This window comes from Leucopleurus acutus (genome assembly GCF_964270905.1).
Source record: "Leucopleurus acutus genome assembly, chromosome: 2".
NCBI classification, from domain to species: Eukaryota; Metazoa; Chordata; class Mammalia; order Artiodactyla; family Delphinidae; genus Leucopleurus; species Leucopleurus acutus.
This window is the reverse complement of record NC_139143.1, coordinates 90,380,001-90,401,998: the sequence shown is the minus strand read 5'-3', so window position 1 is coordinate 90,401,998 and position 21,998 is coordinate 90,380,001. Positions and strand designations below refer to the sequence as shown.

Genomic DNA, 21,998 nt, shown 5'->3' with positions numbered 1-21,998 from the left:
ATCCCTTTGGGTTTCATCCTCAACTTCCTCTCTTCTCATTCTGTACACTGTCCCAAAGTGGGCTTATTCCTACCCAGGGATTCAGGCTATATACTGACAAATCCCAAATTCATTATCTTGAAATACTTCTCTTCTGATCTCCAGACTCATCAATGCAATTGCCTCTAAGACATGTCTACACTCAATATGTCAAAACATAAATACACCATTATTATCCCTCCAAAGCTACTCCTCTGACGTTGTTCTCCATGTTCCCACCATCCATCGGTGATCCAAGCAAGAAACCTGAGTCATCCACTACTCCTCCACGTCTACCTCATGTCCAAACTCCCATTAAATGGCAAGGTCCTTTACAATCTGATACATTTATGTCTTTCCTGCATCATCTCTTTCCACTTTCCATCTTGAATTTGAGCTCCAGCCACACTGAACTACTGGAAGTTCCTCACATACTCTATGCTCTCTCTCATTTTTAGTCTTTGTTCAAGTTGCTTCTTTTGCATGGAATTCCTTAACCCCTTCTCCATCAGATTAATTCCTATTAACCCTTAAGATGTAGCTTAGAGATATCTCCTCCAGGAAGCCTCCCCTCACTCCCATATTTGGGTTAGACAGTCCTGCTGTGTGCTCTGACAGCCACTTCTGCATACCTCTGTCCCCCCTGGGTGACACAATCCTATAATCTCTAAGCCTCTGTCCTGTACTAGTCTCTTCCTCTAAGCAGAGACTGAGGGGAGGGATCCACAGAGCCTGGAATAGTCTGGCACATAATATAGTACGTGCTTAATAAATGTTTGTTGAAGGAAGAGTAAAGGGACCTACTGGGAGCATCAATAAGCAGACACAAAAGTAGAACTGGTGACGTCAGCAAGAAGATAAGCATAAGATTTGGAAGCCAGGCTTTACCGTTCATCTTTCTGACAAAGCAGGAAAGCTCTGGGTTAAAAGATAGTTGACTCCATAGCCGTACAATGTTTCCACAGTCGAGTGGCTGCAAAGAAACGCACAGGTGTAATAGCCCACGTACAACTTCCTCTTGTTTACCCATGTTTGCCGGCAGATACAATTAGACTTAGGCAAACTGTGGATCTAGGAGTATCTGGGTAGTGAACACACAGACAAAGCATTAATAGGGCCACTTTCTCTCAATCTGATTTATGAAATGCTATAGAAGAGAAGATGTCGGTGCCAAAATACTGAAGCATTTTCTTTTCTTTTCTTTTATACTGGAGTATAGTTGATAAACAATGTTGTGTCAGTTTCAGGTGTACAGCAAAGTGATTCAGTTATACATATACATGTACGTGTCTATTCTTTTCCCATTTAGGTTATTACAGAATGTTGAGCAGAGTTCCCTGTGCTATACAGTAGGTCCTTGTTGGTTATCTAATACTGAAGCATTTTCATGTGGAAGAGATTGGCTTTTCTGCATAACACTTCCTCCCTGCCCCACACTCCCTATCCCACGCCTCCGGGGCAGGGGTAGAATTAGGACCAGTGGATGGAAGTTATGGAGAAGTCAAATTCAACTTGATATCAGAAAGAGTCCTCTGGTGGCAGCATGTCCAAAGGTGGAATGGGTGCTTTGTCAGTTAGTGAGTTGTTCAAAGGCTGAATGAGCAGTTAGTGGGGCTGCTGAAGAGGGAATTCACACATTTGATGGGTGTAGGAGGTATGGCCCTAGGTGACCTCCAATGTCCCTTCTACTTTAAAGTTCTATTTTCTAGCAAAGTAACAAAAGTAATGGTCCCATTCTTTTAATTTAGAGAGCAAGCTGAAAGTGAATTCAAGTAGTCAAGTCCAAGAGATCTCCATCAACTCCAACACAGACATAGAGTGTAACATCCTGTGCCAATCCACTGGAAACCTTCGGTTGGCTGTTACTTGGTACTTCTCTGCCACGTCCACTAATGCACCCTGGCTGAGGATCCTGGAAATGGACCGAACCCACGTAGTAAAATACGGGGATGAATTTCAGACCGCATGGAGAAAACAAAAATTCCACGCCGAGAAAGTTTCCCAAGACTTGTTTCAGCTACACATTCTGAACGTGGAAGACCGCGATCAGGGCAAATATCGCTGCGCTGTGGAGGAATGGCTCTGGTCTACAAATGGCACTTGGCACAAGCTTGGAGAAAAGACGTCAGGTCTAACAGAATTGAAGCTCAGGCCCACAGGTAAACCTTGCAAGTATATTCTCACTCATCTTTCTGTAGAATTGCCGTCTTCTCTTGGGCAGCTGTTCTATGGAGTGATTAGATGAAGGTAAAAATATGACCTACAGTCATAGGAATAGTGCCCACCTGCACAGTGACTGCAGGACTGGATAGCCCACCAGAGCAGGCGGGGGTCCCTTTGAGTCAAGCTGAGATTTGGAGAAGCTTAGATGGGAGCAAGATCCCTTTGATTGGTTTGCTTCTCAGCCTGACAGGCTGGTCTATGCAGCGACCCAGGGTATCGTATCTCCAGCTCTCTGTAAAACAAGCTGTGTCACTCCAGTGGGGCTCTACTGTAATTTGGCAGAAAGAGAGTAATACAAAGCATATTTCTCCCACTGTGAACAGAAACTGTCCAACTCTATAGGGATGTATGGAGAGACTGCTGTTCAACGTTTGGCTGCCTAAACATAAGGCAAATAGAAGTAGTCAACTGCTGGAATGGCTTACTGAGGGCATCTCCTCCTCCTCAGGAGATCTTTAAAAATGAAATAGAGGGCTTCCCTGGTGGCGCAGTGGTTGAGAGTCCGCCTGCCGATGCAGGGGACGCGGGTTCGTGCCCCGGTCCGGGAGGATCCCACATGCCGCGGAGCGGCTGGGCCCGTGAGCCGTGGCCTCTGAGCCTGCGCGTCCGGAGCCTGTGCTCCGCAACGGGAGAGGCCACAACAGTGAGAGGCCTGTGTACCACCAAGAAAAAAAAAGAAATAGAAGTTCCATTCATTTGCATTAGTCTAAGAGTGCCGTGGTCTAAATGTGGGCAGGGTTGATTAGATCTGTCAGCATTAGTTAGGTCACCTCCAATGTTGATTAAAATTAAATGAACCTCACAGCTAAGGTTTGGGAGCTGGCCAAGATCCAAAAGCACAATGCAAATAAGTTAATCTAGTTTGGCACTGAAAATTCTATTTTCAATGTAACATCAAAAAATAAGATTATAATGAACATTGCTATGTGTTAGGCAATTAGGAATCCACAGATAAATAAGGCAGAGCCTTCAGGAGCTCACAGTCGGCTGGGGGCAGCAGGGGCAAAGTAGCGGCTGAGCGCGAGGGTCTCTTCCTGCCGCTCTGGCCGCCCTTCTCCATGCCCTTCCTCTCCCTGCTCAATGCAGGTGTTCATCAGGGATACCTGAGACCATTTTTCTTCTCTCTGTGCCTTTCAAAACCTCTTAAATCCCACCTTGGCGGTACCAACTACCACCTTCAGTGAAACAGCTCTAAGATTTTATGCTTAGCCCCCATCTCCTGAGCTCCAGGCCTTTCTACCCATCTGCTTGTTGCACATTTCTACTTGGTTGACCCAGAGAGCCTCACATTCAGCATATCCCAAATCATCCTTATGTCCCAAATCATCATGATGGTGTTTATCATCTTGGCCATCCCACAAGGCTTATGGCCACTCCATTCTCCATCTGGATGGCTGGCATCCCTTTCTCCCAGTTGTCCAAGCTGAATCGTGACAGTGTGTGCCCACCCCTTTAAGAAGTGCGCACCATTTCTTAGCTCAAGCCAGCGCTTCCCATTCAGAAACGTGGGAGCAGTGCTGTTCAAGCTTTTAGTCTATCAAGAAATGCCTAAAATCTTTTTTTGGTGACGTCACTCATTTTGGAATGTCCCTAATGAATTCAAATTCTTTTAAAATACTGAAGATGTCAAATAAAACATATTTGTGGGCTGTGTGTGGCTGGCTGGGAGTAGCTAGCTGTGTACCCTCGTGTAGGAAGTAAGTTAAGGAAGAGGCCCCAGGGAAAGATACCGAGAAGGATTCGTAAGAACTGTAGGAGGGATGCTTTCTCTGAAATCAAAAGAGGAGAGGATATCAGAAGAAAATGGATTTCAGTGACAGAAACTGCAGAGAGGACAAAAAAGACTGGAAGGTCTCTTGAGCTGGGAAATCGGGCCTTTTCTGGGGACCTCGGCCAGAGCCTAGAGATGAGATTGGAAAGCTGATGGCAATGAAGTAGGGAGTAACTTGAGGTGAGGAAGCAGAGGCAGTACCATGTAAACTAATATTTCACATGCTTCTCTATAAAGGGAAAGAGAGAGTAAAGATGGTAGCTAAAAAAGAATGTAGGATCAGACAAAGATGTTCTTTTAAAGATAGATCAATAAATATGTTTGTAGTAGAGTTGAAAATTTAGTGCATACTATAATTTATTTTGTGTGTGATTACTCTAGCGTTCCAAGTCCTCACCTGTGAGTTAAAAGGGGAACATTTTAAAAAAGTAAATGTCAAAATCTGTTTAAAACTTCGTCTAATCCAATAATGTAAATAGTCTCCTTGAGTGATATTCTAACACATGTATGAAAATGCTCAGTCTCTTGGGTAACCTCCTCTTTCCCTGCGTCTAATACCTGAGGTGAGATCCAGTGTATGGGAGGAGGGTAATTTGCAAAAACAAAAAGGGGTAGTGGTGGAACATGGGACTTGAGGGGCGGGCTGGAAGTTTCGAATGGCCTTTCTGGGAAGCAGAAGGGAGAGCTGAGCCGGGAGAAGTAAAAGCAGCAGGGCAGAACATCCGGCAAAGCTGGGTGGTTTTCAGTGTCAGGTCCAGCAGGCAAGAGGCAGACTGATGAAGGGAAGTGGCTGGTTTGATTCATAGCAGAGAATGTTCTGGCAAATATGGAAGAAGGATAAGGGTGAAGGAAAAGTGTTAAAGATGAAGGACCTGATATCTAAAAATTATAAGATGGCATCCCTTCAATGAGAAGTAGACTTTTCAGAGGAGGTGTCCAATCTAAGATCTGGGTTCTTCTCGAACTTACCGCCATTTTATTTCCTAGGAAGTAAGGTACGCATCTCCAAAGTGTCCGGGACAAAAAATGCCTCCGAGCACAGCGAGGTGGCCATCCGCTGCAGCCTGGAGAGTGCGGGCAGCCCAGCCTCCCTGTTCTCTGTGATGTGGTACTGGAACAGAGAAAATTCTGGAAGTAAAATGCTGGTGCACCTGCAGCATGACGGCTTGCTGGAGTATGGCGAAGAGGGGCTCAGGAGGCGCCTGCACTGTTACCGTTCATCCCCTGCAGACTTTGTCCTGATGATACATCGAGTGGAGATGGAGGATGCTGGAATGTACTGGTGCAGGGTGGCAGAGTGGCAGCTACACGGTAACCCAAGCAAGTGGGTCAGCCAATCATCAGACGAGTCACAGCGTGTGGTGCTCACGGTGCTGCCTTCAGGTAACTAGCGGTTCATCTGCCATGGCTTGCGTTCAGGAGAATCTTTGTCTCCCCTCCTATGCTTTCCCACCCAGCTATGTTTTGCTTCTTTTCAGACTGAAAACAATTTACAGATTCCCGAAAGAAAATGACTTCGCCATTTCTCTCAACAGTAACTCAGTTTGGGCAGACAAGGTTACCTGAGGTTTTGGCATGGACGTTTAAATGTCAAGGGCATCTGACCTCCTCCCCCACTTTCCCTCTTAAACAAAAAAGCCATCAACATTGTATCCCTTTAAATAACCAAATAATGTTGGAGGCAGACATCCTTACCTCTTGGCTAATTCTCCAATCTCAGAAGGCTGACCTGTGGTGGGAGTGAGGTGAGCAATAGGGACATGGTGACTTTGTGTTTGATCTGGTTGAACCAAAATCAGCTATATCTAGATGCTCCCTGAGTCAAAACGAACCCAACCAGAACAAAGCCTTTCTCAACGAATAAGCGGCAAGCTTCTTATTGATGTGTTCAACAAACTATCGGAGTTTTGGTCGTGATAGTCATTGGGTGTGCCTCCCCTGACTGCACCTTGAAAGTCATCAAGGGAGGAAGTGTGTCCCATAGAACTTGTTTACAGGCTCCGGCAAAAAGACAGCTGCTTGAAGACCATTGGCCAAAGGGTGACCCTTCTCTGTGTGGGAAGGTCAACTTATCCTGCTTTAGGAGGTGTGTAGAGCAAGAGGTCGTGAAGGAGGAGAGGGCTTCCTTCCAGCCAGTGCGGTGCCAAGCATGTAACAGGCATTCATTAAGCAAAGATTCCTCCAGCCAGACCAGTAAATCTTCCCAGGTGACTAAGGAGCCAGTAGATGTTGTAGCCTGCTCATCCTCCGAGCCATTTCTTTCTGGTGGGGTTTAAGGATGAGGCGAGAGGTGAGCTATAGGTTAAACTTACAGTGAGAGAGGGTCACTGGAGAGGCAGAGGTGTGGTCTTGCTGCCCCATCCCAGGAAGAGTAGAAAGGATCAATAAAGATAACATCCCTACAGCACCAGCTAGCTTTGGGGACAGTCTGTAGGAGGGAAAGAGGTCTACTGAGAACGGATGGTACCTTCTCAGAGTTGGGACAGTTGCATCCCAGCCCCAGCAAGGCTTCTAGAGTGGAAGTCAGAGTTATCTAACTTGTTCGCTGGGGTCCATCATTCTCGTCCCCTGACTATTCTTCAGCAGGATTCCTCTCCCAAGTATCCAGGCAGGATTTATCTTCCTATCAGCTTTTCTTCCATTCCAACAATTATAGGAAGTCCCCGCCCTGAGCACATTCCATACATGTTTTCCCACTGGAATTCCTAGGCTCTGTAGATTCAGCCGTTTATGCAGTAGAATAAATAGATAATAACTGTAAAAAGTGTGTATTCTGTGGCTAAAAAGCACATCTCCTCTGAGACAGGTGGGATCGTTCAAAGCATATATATACTGTTCATCTTTGTGGAATTCTTATAAAACAGGTGTAAAGTTTTTAAAAAGATCAACTCTGGAAAGAAAATGTTACAGACTGAATGGTCTCTGTATTCTTCACAACTGAAGGAGCTGGAAAGCCTGTGCCATGAGAACCTGAGGGTTTTCATTATAAGCACAGTTAAGTGTTCCCAAGTAAATCTGTATAATATAGCATCTCACTTCTGCCTGGCTGTTCCTTTCTGGTAGTTGGGAAGGCAGTGTGGGTGATGAAAAATCCCAGGGTTTGGAATCAGACAAGCCGAGTCTCAAATTGCAGCTCTATCACCTCCCTACTAGCTATGAAGTCGTACCCTGGTTACTCAGCTTTCTCATAAAATGAGGATTATGGTACAAATGCATATGAGGTATCTAGCATAGTCCCTGGCGTACTCTAAGTGCTCAACAAATGTTACCTCTTTCTCCCCTTATAACTCCAAACACGCTAGCGACGCGCGCACACACACACACACACACACACACACACACACACATCTACCTATGTATATATCTATTTATGATGATAAAATATTTTAATTTCTTCAATAAATAACTATATGAGGTTCTGAGGACACACAAAAAATATATTACGGAATCTGTTCCCACAGAGCTGAGTCTGGTGGGGAAGTAAAGTCCAACATGATACGTGTCATGAAAGAAATAGTCTCAGGATACTAAGGAAGGAGCAGAGGCAGGGCTGGGATGAAGAGCTGGGTTGGGAGGAGATCTGGAAAGGTTCCCCAGAGTATGGGGCCTATAAAAAGGAAGGCACATGTTTTGGGAAAAGGAAAGTATATGCTAGATGATCAGAGAAACTGTGGTAGGATGGCAAGAGAGGAGGCTAGTGGGATGGAACGGGTACAGATGTCAAGTGGGTCTTTTGTATGGAGCTAGGGAAGATAAGCTTTCTCATGGAAGTTACAGAGTGTCATTGAACAAGTTCAGGCAGGAGAGTGACACATCAGATTTGCATTTTAGAAAGCTCTTCCTGGGAACAGTGTTAAAAATGAATTGAAAGGGAGGTAGGCACAGAGAAGGGAGAACTATTTGAAATTGATTGTAGGGACCCAGGTGAGACAAGATGAAGGCCTGAATTAAGGCAGTGCCTGTGAGGGCTGAGAGAAAGACAGGCATTCTGCATTCCGTATTAGGAGATGGGGTCTTCAGGATTTAGAGGCTGATTAGGTGTATGTGGATGGTGAATGAGCAGAAGAAGAGAATCGAGGATGAATACCAGGCTTCTGGCCTGAGGTGGATAGTGGGGACAGTCACTAAATGAGGTAATGTAGGAGAAAGGACTAAAGGGGAAGATGAGTTCAATTTTGAATAAGTTGGACTGGAATTGAGTTTGGAGTACCGGTGAGTCATCTAGGGAGATCTGTCCAATAAATTTCAGGATCTCCAAATGAGATCTCTACCAGAGTTATAGATTAGAAATCATCAGCTTATGGCCTATAATGATGCCCAAGGACGGATCCCTGAGATACACTGCTATTTCTCGGGGGACTGCAGAAGAGGAACCTGTGAAGGAGAGTGGAAGGAGTAGCCTAGAGGTAGGAGGAGAACCAGGGTATGATGGTATCACAGACACCAAAGGCAGGAGGGATCAAGAGTCGGGAGAGCCGACAGACTCGACTAGTGCAAAGAGGCCAATTAAGACCCAAATAGGAAAATATCCATCGGGTTTAACAATATAGGGCAGTTACAGAAAAATAGTGAGAAAAGTCAGACTGCAGGGAGAAAGTGGGCGCATCAAATCCAGTTCCTGCTTTCAAGAGCTTTGATGTAAACGGAAAGAGAGAAGACAAGAGCAAATGGCAAGAGGTGCAGTGAAGCTTTGCTTTGTTTTGTTTTGGTTTGAAGATGGTAGGGACTTGAGCACTGTTACATCTAGAGAGAAAAGAGCCAGTAGAGAGGAAGAAGAGGAAGATTAGAAGAGAATGGATATGACTGACAGTCCAACATCTTTTTTTTTTTTTTGCGGTACGCGGGCCTCTCACTGTTGTGGCCTCTCCCGTTGCGGAGCACAGGCTCCGGACGCGCAGGCTCAGCGGCCATGGCTCACGGGCCCAGCCGCTCCGCGGCATGTGGGATCCTCCCGGACCGGGGCACGAACCCGCGTCCCCTGCATCGGCAGGCGGACTCGCAACCACTGCGCCACCAGGGAAGCCCCGTCCAACATCTTGAGTGAACTTATGCCACCTCCTGATTGGAATGCTCCTTCCTGGCACCTGTCGCAGATCCACACCTACTAATCATTCACCGACCAACTGAACTGCCACTTTCTCGGCGACTTAGCGTATTTTCTTAGTCATCCCACCTGTGTAACATCCATCCTCAGTGCCACACAATGCCTTCTGAGAAGCAAAGACTGAATGTCTTGTTCTCAGCACTAGCACAGTGCTTGGCACAGAAACAGTACTCAAATACTGAATCCGTGTAGCTGCCCTCCTGGTCAGGACCAGCCTGTGTATGAATAAAGGCCAGTTTAAATACTATAGGCTACCAACTCTCCTTCTCAAATGGTTTTCTGCCACCTTTATTTGGCACTTCTGGGTTGGGTTAGTTTAGGACTACTTGCTAGAACTGTGAAGCATATAGATCCTGTGAAGGCAGAAAAGTTGAGAGGTATTTCCCTGGTGGAACGCACCTTGCATTTTTCCTCTCCATCTTACTTCCTTAGCTGTGACGAAGCCAAAGCGGGGGCTACAGCTGCTTGAGTCTTTTTGTATCTCATTCTAGAGAATTCTCTGTGATTAATAGGCAAGGCTATAAAGCTTTCTGGGGACTGGATTATTTGTAATAGAATGGTATTTGTCACTATTTCCCAGCTTTTGGGGGGTAAGGATATATTTAGAAAGTGGATTCTCAAAGGAGATATGCCCCTATCACACTGATGTTTCTGGAGAGAACATGCTATTTTATCAACGCTACCCCGGTGCTTCCAACAAGGCCTGGCACATAGCGCTCGGTTCAACAAATGCTTGATGAGAAATGAGGCTCTTCAATGGAGTTGAAACTGATGCTGTAAGGGGCTCACTTACTCTGGGATGCGCTTGTATCAGGTTACCTAATCCTGCTTTCAGTTCTTGGCAGGAGCCACCCCTCCCACACGGCCACACCTGGCACGTCAGCTGCCCAAGTCTGGGGTTGGGGGCGCGTTGGTAGCCCCCTCATCATCCTCCACCTTTCTTCTCCTAAAGTCGGTATTTCTGGGGTAATATCGGAAAGGAATGCTCCTCACGATGTGTTTGGCTGGGGGTAGAAGCAAGTTACAAACTGAACCTTGTGATGCAGTGTTCTCATTATACTTCTGGCTCTTCCTTACAGACCTTGTACTTGGAGCACTGAGCACTTACTCAGATTGCTTCAAAATGCCAAACCTTAATGGTTTTGAATGTCACTAATGCTAATCCAGATACGGGTGAGAGGCAGATGGTGGGAATGGTGACTGTGGGATCCAGAGCAAACACCGCCCTCCCAGGAGAGGTAATTTAGAAGCACTGACAGTTCCTAGCTGTTGGCCAGTTCGGCACTGCGAAGGGCGCACTTTGTCGTCCTTGGGTGGCAGATTGCTCGAAGCCCAGCCCCATTTAGATAGTCAAGCCCTCTGGCAGTCCCTTCACACGGAAGGTTAGAGTCTCAGTGGCAGAAAATCCAAGCGCCAGGTTTCTTTCCGCCTTCTGTGTGCCGGCCCCATCCCCCCCAACATCACACCACCATCCTAGCGATGGTGACCCATGGGTGCCGCGGACTCTTACCTCCCGGTTCTCTGCCTCTCGTGATTGGAACAGGAAGCCAGAGTCTCCCAAGTAATCTCCCAAGTAATCATTTGACTCTCAGCTGCATGTCACCCACCCACCCAGGGGACAGAGAGATCAGAGAGTCAAGGGAGAGACGTGGGCTGTGGAAGGACACGGCCAAGTCTGCGGTCCCTGAGTGAGGAATCATCAGGTTCAGCCCTCTTTTCTGCCTGGTCTCTTGGGAAAAAGTTGCCTATGATTTTCCTAACTTTCTTAGTAGCTTTCTAGCCGATATTTATTTCTTGCTGACTCAACAAATGTGCTAGGCACTGTTTCATGCTTTATTAAGCATTATCTCATCACAACTCTAGAAATTATTATCCTCGCTCGATTGACTAGGAAACTAATGATTAGAGAGAGAGGAAAAGTAATTTGTCCAAAGTCAATAGCAGTTAGTTGTAGAGCCAGGATTTGAACCCAGCTCTCTTTGAGACATAGTAGGTGCTCAATCCCTACTCTGCACAGGAGTAGTGTGAAGTAGCAAGGCCAGACCTCTTACCCACTCTCCAGCTCTATTCTCTTTCAGCATTTCAGTCTGTACCTCCTTCTTAACCATACGCTTTCAAATGTATTCAGGTAAGACCTGGGAGAAATATTGTAGTCAAGCCAGGGCCTTGGAGAGAAGGGTCAGGTAGGATGTGGAGAGGAGATGAGAAAGAATTCAAAATCTATCTTTTCATTGCCCACCCTTTCAAAAACAAAAACCAAATCTAGGGTGGAGAATGTAAATGAGACCAGAGAAGAACCGGGCAACAAACCCCCGTAGCTCCTTGCCAGCCCTGTTCAGAGCTGCCAGGCTAATGTTCAGTGATGGTCTTTACTCTGAGTAACATGATGACAGCTACTCCTGGGTTCCTGTGTGCGCAAATCACTCACACAATTGACTCATTCTTTAGTCTCCATTGATGACCTATGAGCAAAGTGCTGCACAAGGGGAAAAGGTACGTAAGACATAGGCCCTCTCCTCCCGGAGTTTACAATGAAGGAGCTGGACACAGGTTTAGATTCTTTCTTAACCTCCCACAAAGAGATGTCCTTCAGTGTGCAAAATGTATCTGCAATGCCGAAAAAAAATGGAATTCTTGCAGCATGAGGTTGGTCGCAATGACCTCTAAACCTGTCATCTTCATCTCTAAGCGTCTGTAATCCCATGAATACTACAGCTTAACCTCTGAAGAAGAAAGTGCTTAGGTCATTACAGTTTTCCAATAAAAGCACAGCTACTATTAGCATCAGATTTTTCAGAACAGCCCTGGTTTTGAATATCCTGTCATAAATAAATGTAGTCAGAAGACTACATTTAATAGTTGGTGTCTCTTTAAGCATATGTCTTTGTGCATCGAGAGACTGAATCCCTGTCCTTTGACTAGTAACCTGAGGCACTGCTTCCTGGAGCCTGTGGCATTGGCAGTTCTCTCGCCTTTGCTTCCCTGGCTGTGTGGCCAGGAACCCCTCGGGGGCTGCTGGTGCGTGCTCTGTGTGTCCATGTGTTGATAGCACTTCCCCTCGGACTGCAGCTGCCAGATGCTTCAGCATGCCTTTATATAGTAGCCTTTGCCCATGTGGTTGCAGTGAATCCAGTTTAATTCAGATCAGCAAACGTTATCAGGCACATGTGCTAGGCACTGCAAGGACTATAGAAACAAAGGACACTGTCAGAGCTACTCAAGTAACTGTGATGACAAAGATGGTTAAAAGGGGATGAAAGAGGTCTAAACAAAGGCATGTGTGAGAAGAGGATAGAAAGAAGAGGAAAACTGCCTGAGGAGAGGTGGAAGGCTGGAGTGATGGAGAGTGAGGCCAGTAGGACCTCGAGGATACGGTGCAGTGAGCACGCCAGGTAGAGGTGATGGTAAGAGCAAGAGGGGAAAGGAGCTGAATGGGGGTGGGGGAGTGTGAGACCAGTTTGGAGATTCAGGAAGGGTTGGTGCTTCTTACTTGTAGCTGCTGTTGTTCTTATCAGGACAGTGCAGAGCATGCGTGTGCGCGTGCGCGTGCGTGTGTGTCTGTGTGTGTTTTCAGAAGCAGCAGTGGGAATAACTCAGTTAAAAATTCAGGACCGGCAACAGAGTTGGGAACGAGGGTTGAATTATAGATATCTTTTCTGAGGAAAGAAGATTAAAGGAGCGGTTTTCTTTTCTGTTTTGTTTTTCTTTCTGGCTGTTCGTTTTAAGTAGGTCATGGGAACCTCTGGTGGTTGGAAATTGTTGGGTGAGGGGGAGTCAGGCTGGAACAGGCCATCCTGGAGCTCTCTTCTCCCAGCTCCCTTTCCTTTGCTCCTCGCATGTGATTTAAGGGGCACACTGCCGTTTGGCCCCGTTATTCTTACATATATTTTCCTGTAACAGTAAATCCCAGAAGTGTTTATAACTGATGAGTACAAATAAGCTGGAGACTAATTATTCTCTTCATTTTCTTCCTTTTTGTCGCAGAGCCCACGTTTCCTTCCAGGATCTGCTCGTCAGCACCTTTACTCTATTTCCTCTTCATCTGCCCCTTCCTTATGCTCATCCTTCTGTTCATTTCCCTCCTCTGCCTGTACTGCAAGGCCAGGAAGTTGTCAACTCTGAGCCTAAGCATACAGAAAGAAAAGGCCCTCTGGGTGGACCTGAAAAGGGCTGGAAGCAGGACCACACACAGATTGGAAGAGGACGGTGAAGACAGTTGAATCCCGAGAGGCGCCTGCAGCCCTGTGGAAAGAGTGCGGACTTTGAAACTGGACTGACCAGGAGAGGAGTGCCCCCTGCCTCTGTCCTCCTCTGAGTCTGCGGCCTGGGGCGAGGTACCTAGGACTCAGAGGGAACATTTACTGAGCGCATATGTGGTGCCAGAAACCGTTAAGTGTTTCTTCACGTGTCACCTCATCTACCCATCGCATCCCCCGCAGGAGCTAGGTGACTCTGTTACACCGTCTTCCGCTTGCCACACCTCACGGGGCTTAGGTTCTGCGTCCATAGATCTGTAAGGAGAGGAGTATCTCCCTCACGCAGCTGCTGGGGATTAAATGAGATCCCATGGCAGAGCCCAGGGCGATGCTTCCCTCTCTTATGTCACTGATTCCCTGGACAACACTCAGTGGTCCTGCCACACTGGCTCCAGGTAACCTTTTGCCTCCAGATAAGACACGTAGGAAAGGACCTGATGCCAGCAAGGAAAAGGGGTTGGGACTATGCCCTTCATTCACATCAGATCTGCCTCCCAATCAGACTGTGGCTTCCTTCAAGGCAGAAATCCCATTTTCTCCTCCACTCCATCCCCATCCCGTCTATAAACGCCACTGACGAGCAAGCTCTGCATAGTAGGCGCTTCATCACTATTGGTTCTTTAGTGAAAGGATAAGGTATTTGTAGCCTGACTTTCTTTCCTTTTTTTTTTTCTTTCTTTTCTCCATAAGACTTATTAAGTCATTGCTAAGGAAAAACTTTTTTTTTTTTTTTTTTGCAGTACACGGGCCTCTCACTGTTGTGGCCTCTCCCGTTGAGGAGCACAGGCTCCAGACGCGCAGGCTCAGTGGCCGTGGCTCACGGGCCCAGCCGCTCCGCGGCATGTGGGATCTTCCCGGACCGGGGCACAAACTCGTGTCCCCCGCATCGGCAGGCGAACTCTCAACCACTGCACCACCAGGGAAGCCCAGGAAAAACTTTTAAAAAATTTTTGCAACAGTGCTCCAGTCAGCTCCCCAAGGCCTCATATCTCCCTTTCCTCCCCACACCCAAAGTTCCATCTGGCTCCTGGCTCTTCTTAGCCAAAGCCTTATTTTCGTTGACCTGACAGCACCGGGTAGCAGGAAAGGTGGCTGTGTCAGTTATCTGAGGGCAGAGGAGTTAACAGTGCCACTGTCCCGTCCTGCTCCGGCAGGGGCTAGGAGTTCAGGGGGAATAGTCATCTCAGCATCCTCTATTCTCAGCCAGGAAAAGTCAGGAGGAGGGGGATGGGGAGTGTCATGGCCGAAGGCTTCCAACCACTGTCCCCTAGGAGATAACAACTGTCCCCACTGGGCCTGGGGTCCCCTCACCTTTGTTTCAAAAGCAGCTTAGGCCCTGTTGTAGCCAGAATTGGAAATCAATCAGTGCCACCTAACAGACTTGAGAAAACACATCTATTTATTATCTATGTGACCAACAGGGTTGCTTTAACACTCATTAATTTGCATTTCCAAGGCTAGCAATTTATTTTTAATTATTTTATCAGGCACACACGTCCTCTCCAAACACAATTAGTTCCTTTGCAAGGGGATTTTTGGTGGCTATGAGGACTCCCACCACAGGCCTATGGGTTCCTTGATTTCATCTCCCTTTGTAGCCTCATTTGAAATACTCCACATGTTTTTTTTAAACAGGTCAGAGCATTTATTTCTTCTCTCTCAGGTAAGGGAGCAAATTTTTCCAAAAGCAAAGCTAATGTTAAGATTTCTTAACATTGAAGTGTGATGCTCCCCCCACCCCCGCCGTTATTTCCAGAAATCCGTATTTTAATTGAATATTGAAAGGAAAGAGAATGGGATTGAGCCCCATCAGAGAATCAGAATAGATCCTGGTGCTGCCCCCATTTCAGGTACTCTTACCCCCAACCACTGTTCTCCCTCCTTGCCTGGATACTGCCTTTCAGCTCTCAGCTCAAACACCAGTTTGTCACATTTGAATTCAGCACAGAGACTGCACAGACCAGACACTCAAATATCCGACTGCCCCACCCAGAGCAGAGCATGGGAATGCTTACTGCCCAGTGAGCACCTCCTGGGTGTCGAGCACTGGGGTAGGTGCGTGGGATCCAGTAGTGACTCAAGCAGACTCCACCCTGCTCCCCTGGGACTATCACCTAGTTTTTTTCTGGATGTTCTGTTTTCATTAATGGGAACTAGATAGAGCACGTTGGATTTTCTAGGAAGTCACACCACACCATTTGGCTTATAGTAGTTTTCAGGTAACTGAAACCCCAGCGTCTTCTTTCTACCTTTCTGAACTTCTTTAGAATAAAATTTGTGTTCATCCAATTCAGCAGGCATTTTTTACGTGAAACCTCTTCTCTCTCCAGTTATGCCCTTGGTCATTTTAGTTTTTCAGTCTTAACAGAGAAGTTTACTTTTACTCATTGATTTCAGCTTTTCTATTCTATGTCACCACCTGGTTTTATTTTCAGCTTCTTGTGTTAGTAAATCCTCCCTGGCAACAGGACAAACCTCTGTCTCAGGAGTTGACTACCTGTAGCCCACAGGCCAAATGTGGCCCACTACCTGTTTTTTAAAATGCAATTTGTTGGAATACAGGCACTCCCGTTTGTCTAGATATTATCTATGGCTACTGTCATGATATAATGGCTGAGTTGAGTAGTTGTCACGGTAGACTCTATGACCTGCAAAACCTAAAATGTTTACTATCTGGCCCTTCATGGAAAAAGTTTGCCACTCCCTGCTCTCTTTCAGTGGCTAATGTTCTGTCAGTTTTAGCCATGAATTACGTTCCTGGGAAACTTGATTTGAGGTGTTATATCTGTATCTGTTGTATATCTGACGACTTTAATAAATGATCTTAGGCTCTCCGGATTGGTGTCCAGTCCAAGCAGTTCTGACGCATGAATCCTCTCTACCACACTCCCACTAACGATGAGAAACTCATCACCCCGAGGCATTCCACACCATCAGGTTGAGTTGCAGGACAAGATGACCCAAAGAGGAGTAAGCCATGACTACACTCCTTTCATTATTTTCAGTCTATTGAGATGCATGGGTAGGAAAAACTGATTTATGGCAGAAGATGAATGCAGTTGGTAGAAGGTCACGTGCCCTAATAGTTTCTCACGATGGTACGGGAGTTATTATTCATCCCAGAGTTTCACGACATCTCCGTGCAAAAGGGGCTGGTATTCCTTTCCTGCAGGTAAGAAATTGAAGCTCAGAGAGGTTGGGTTTATCCAGGATCACTCCACCATAGGCAAAAGAGTAAGAGCTCAAAATGAGGCCCACTGGCAAAAAGTTCTGGACTCTTTCCACAATCAACACTGTGCTCAATACATTGATATCAGAAAAATCTGGTGATCATAGTATCCACCTCATATGAGGATCAAATCAGATACTTACATGAAGATAAGTTTTAAACCATTTCAAGTCATAAATGAAAGTAGGCATAACCCAAGTTTTTCCAGGTCTTACCCATCCATGCACATGAATGAAATTGAATCAACAATAATAATCCAAGTTCTACGTACTTTTGCCCCAGAGTCTTGGCCATCTATAAAGTGTTCTTCAAGCATTTCTAGGGCTTCCCTTGGATTCTGGGAATTCATATGAGTTCACAAACAAGTCCCCTCCCACAGGGCTTCCTGCTGTTCTGTTCAAATCTATGAGCTCCCACTGCAGCAAGGATGCTGGAGCATGTGAGATGCCAAAGCTAGATGGGTGGTAAGCAAGGAAGAGTGCCTAACCCTCATTTTGTCTTTGCATGACACTCTGTTTGGATTGCAAACAGGTCCAAGATTGTTTGTGCCCCCATGTCTCTATAAAGATTTTCTTGTGAAAACAGTTCCTTTTAGCTTTCGTTTAACATCTCCTTTCTCCATAGGGTCTAGACACCAGCCTGTCTGGAACCAGTCTGCGAGACAGGCTTCACGCTATGCTCTCCATTTCTTATTCTCGGCTCCTAGGAACCTCCGAAACGTCTTCATCACAGGCCCCCTTTCTCCTGCAACGTGAGTCATGCAAATTGAGCTTGTGGGAGGCTCCCCACTCATCAGACGGGTCCAGAGAAGTTGGCATTCCCAGTAGACTCAGCTCAGACTTCTGTTATGCTGGCTTTTAATTTTTATCCCCTAATGCAGTAAAGTTCTATGGGCAATGAGAAATCAGAGACAACTTCACAAAGGAGGTATCATTTGAACTTTAAAATGTCAAAACATATTATGACAGCAGAAGTTGGAGTAAACAGTGGTCTGGGGGCAGAGTTAGCTTCAAGTAAAGCATCGTGTATAGAATAGCTTTGGTTTGATTTAAGTGTCAGATTTATGGAGGGGAGCAATGGGAGATAAACATGGAAACGTAGTTAGGGCAAACTCTAACTACGGTCGGGGAAGGGCAGGAAAAGAAATCAAGAGCATGGGTAAGAACTTGGACTTCATTTGGTGGACAGGGTGAGCCATTGGATGTTATCTAGTAGGGAAAGAATCGCTGTTCTTTAAGAGAACTGAGAAAGCAGCAGCTCAGGCGATGGATGAGGGTTGTGGGCGAGGGCTGTGGCAGAACCAAGGCGAAGCAGGATGGCATCCTCGGCAATCTCTTCTACTTTCCCAAGTTGTATAATGGAGATAATACCAATTTTGTGAGGGTTTTGAGAACTGAACAAAATTATCGACAAGTTTCTGGTATTATATCAAGCTCACAGAGGTAGCTAATATATATCTGTTAAATACGACATATGTTATCAGATTCTTCTTCTGTTTAAAGAATATTTGTTAACCAAATTTTCCATTTAAAAGTGTAGGGATAAGACAGAGTTACATTGTTCATTATTTTTGTTTGTTTGTTTTTTGCGGCGCGCGGGCCTCTCACTGTTGTGGCCTCTCCCGTTGCAAAGCACAGGCTCCGGACGCGCAGGCTCAGCGGCCATGGCTCACGGGCCCAGCCGCTCCGCGGCATGTGGGATCCTCCCGGACCAGGGCACTAACCCGTGTCCCCTGCATCGGCAGGCGGACTCTCAACCACTGCGCCACCAGAGAAGCCCACATTGTTCATTATTTTAACTGGCTTTCTATTTACTTTATCTTTTTGATACTTGCATTTATGTTTAATTTACTTGCTAGAAATTTGGAGTTTCTACCATGTCATCTCTGAATCCAAGGCTCCTTCTGCACCAGTTCTGACTGCCTAATAGAGATGTTTTGACTAGAAGCATATTTATCACATTGAACAATTTGCTGAGATGGAGGACCACATTGGATAAGGAATTATTAATAAGTTCATACATTGTAAATAACGAGCAAATGAAAACTCAAGTTCATTACATCAGGATGGCTGAAATTGAAAAGACTGACAATATCAAATGCTCATAAGAATTTGGAGGAACTGGAATTCAATACACTACTGATGGGAGTGTAAATCTGTTCAACTATTTTGTAAAATAGTTTGGTAGTTTCTAATTAAATTAAACATACATTCACCCTATGACCTAGCAATTCCATTCCTTTCATTTACCCAAGAGAAATGAATGCCTATGTGTACCAAAAGACATACACAAGAATATTTATAGCTCTATTCATCATTGCTAAAAACTGGAAACAAACCCATTGTCCATCAGTAGTCGAATGGATTGGTTATAGTTTATATATACCACAGAATACTGCACATTAAAAAAAAAAATGAACAGGGCTTCCCTTGTGGCACAGTGGTTAAGAATCCACCTGCCAATGCAGGGCACACGGGTTCGAGCCCTGGTCCGGGAAGATCACACATGCCACAGAGCAACTAAGCCCGTGAGCCACAACTACTGAGCCTGAGCTATAGAGCCCACGAGCCACAACTACAGGAGCCCATGCACCTAGAGCCCGTGCTCCACAACAAGAGAAGCCACTGCAATGAGAAGCCCACGCACGGCAACAAAGAGTAGCCCCAGCTCGCCGCAACTAGAGAAAGCCCGCGCGCAGCAACAAAGACCCAACTCAGCCAAAAATAAATAAATTAATTAATCAATTAATTAATTAATTTTTTAAAAAATGAGCAAACTACCAACTTACACGACAATATGGAAGAATCTCACAGCATTGTTGAGTGAAAGAATCCAGGCACAAGAGGGTATGTAGTCAAAGAATGAGCAAAATGAATCCATGGTGACAGAAGTCAGGATAATGATTTCCTCTGGCAAGGGGAGCATTGACTGTGAGGTAGCATGCAGGACACTTCTGAAGCAACTGAAATGTTTTTTATCTTTATCCAGGTGGTGGTTTCCTGAGTGCATGCATATGTAAAAAGTCACTGAGCTGTCTTAAGATTGAGTACTTTACTGTACGTAAATAACTGAACTTAATAATATATAGTTTAATACATATTAATATAAATATTATAATAATACATAACAATAGTTTACTATATGTAAATAACTTAAACCCGAGTTTTTAAAAAGGCATCTTTTGGGACTTCCCTGGCAGTCCAGTAGTTAACACTCTATGCTGCCAATGCAGGAGGCCCGGGTTTGATCCCTGGTCAGGGAACTAGATCCCGCATGCCACAACTAAGAGCCTGCATGCCGCAATTAAGAAAGATCCCGCGTGCTGCAACTAAGACCCAGCGCAGCCAAATGAATATTAAAAAAATAAAAAAGTAAATTAAAAAATATCTTTCTTTCAAAAAGTATTTGAGAACCAACTAGATGACCAACACAGAAAAAGGGATTGTAAATAAAAGAGAAATAGTTTTATTTATTCCATAAGCACTTTTCTGATATCTAACGTGTACCAAGACATACACTAAGAGCTAGGCATGCAGAAATAACTGACATCATCCATTTCCACAAAGAGGAAAGGGGAAAGAGATTAATGAGTTATGAGGACTGAATCTTTATGACAAACCTGTGAAGAAACTGAGATTAAACCACAAACCAGGAAAAAGCAGTTGAAGTGTCATGCCTAAGGTCACCTAGCATTACGGGGCAGAGCGTGTGCATGGACTCCAAAAGCAACGCTCTGTCACAGTATGCTTCCTCTAGCTGTAGAGATTCCGCCGTCTCATCATGAGCAAAGATCTGTACACATACAAGGTGATGAGAGGATCATTGGGACAGAAAACAATGACAGGTGCTTGTTTTGTCACACGCTCTCTAACTGCTGGTTGGCTCTAGAAAGGGGAGATGAATTTGGATTGGAGGAGCACTCCTCCAATCCAAATTCATTCAACCTTTGCACTCTTTGCCCTGGTTCCCACAGATTTCCATTCAGCTCAGCACATGTTGATTGAATGGCTACTCTGTGCTGCCTTATGATGCTGTTCAAATAGACACACGAGAGTATGTTTTGTTATAGTCTCCCATGACTAAAGGCAGATGTTATGAGTTCTTCAGTCTGTCTTTAGGGAATCTTTGTATTGTTTAATGGTCTGTCCAACAGCAGCTGCTTGTACCACCTACTGGCAACAGGAAATTGTTTGAAGATTCTCCTGTTCTCAATACCCAAGATAGGACCAGCCCAATAAAAGGACCCAAGTGTTAGAATGGCCTTTCTTCCCCATATGTGGGCCAAATATCTTCTAGCCCTAAAATTGACAAATAGAGCTGCTTGTGCAAAAACATCACTATTGAAGCAAAAAACTGAGCATGTTACAGGAGTCTGAAGAGGTTGTGGGCTGGCCTTAGCTTCCAGATTGAGTAAGGGCTACTGGCTCTGTGTAGTGTCAGCTCCTAACACATACATCTAAATTCCTCACTTGAAACCTTTTTCTTTGTTTTAATTTTCCTTTTATTTAAAAAATTTTATTGAAGTATAGTTGATTTACAGTGTTGTGTTAATTTCTGCTGTACAGGAAAGTGATTCAGTTATACACAAATATATTCTTTTTCATATTCTTTTCCATTATGGTTTATCACAGGATACTGAATACAGTTCCCTGTGCTAGACAGCAGGACCTTGTTGTTTATCCATTCTCTATATACTAGTTTGCATCTGCTAATCCCAACCTCCCAATCCATCCCTCCCCCCTCCCCCTCCGCCTCCCCCTCCCCCTTGGCAACCACAAGTCTGTTCTCTATGTCTGCGAGTCTGTGAAACCTTTTTCTTGATTGAAGGAAGGTATTCAGTGTGGCATGAAGTATGAATCATTCAAAGGCAGTAAACCAGGAGGCTTCCCACCTGGCAACAGAGAGCTAAATGGCAGCTGTGGTATTTAGTAACCCTTCCACACAGAAGAAATAGTCAACATATGAATCCTCCTAAGAAGTCAGCTGTGGCAAGGCTGCTAACTACTCCCTCTTAGGGTCTTCCAGTTTGACTTTTTGGTCGTTTGAGGTGGCATGCCCAATGAATACTTAATTTAATAGTCAGGAATGTGAGATCTGGATTTAGATGCCTAGGTTCAAATCTTGATGACATCACTCACTGGCTGTGAAATCCCTGGCAGTTAATCTCTTTGCCTCACTTTCCTCATCCATAACTATGGAGGGAATAGCCATTCCTTCACATCATTTTTTGTAAGGATTAAATGAGATATGTACGTAAAGAAATTAAAACTCATAAATGTTAGACATCATCTTTATCATCATCAACAAACTGGCCATTTTAATCCTTTTTACTCCTGAAAAGGAAACCAGTTACCTGCATTTAAACTAATTTTTAACGCAATAGCAGAGAGACAGGGT

At 45.2% G+C, this 21,998-nt stretch overlaps 1 protein-coding gene across 1 annotated transcript in view; it reads left to right on the top strand.

Annotated features, from left to right (window-relative positions):
* Positions 1-13,336, top strand: part of CD101 (CD101 molecule) — a gene marked incomplete at both ends in the record, with an annotated part of 33,714 nt that extends 20,378 nt beyond the window's left edge. The window contains 3 exons of the mRNA XM_082832352.1: positions 1,767-2,177; positions 5,000-5,395; positions 13,101-13,336. Coding sequence (XP_082688478.1) covers positions 1,767-2,177; positions 5,000-5,395; positions 13,101-13,336 — 1,043 coding nt within the window. The remainder of the gene's footprint in view (positions 1-1,766; positions 2,178-4,999; positions 5,396-13,100) is intronic.
* Between the last annotated feature and the right edge of the window lie 8,662 nt (positions 13,337-21,998).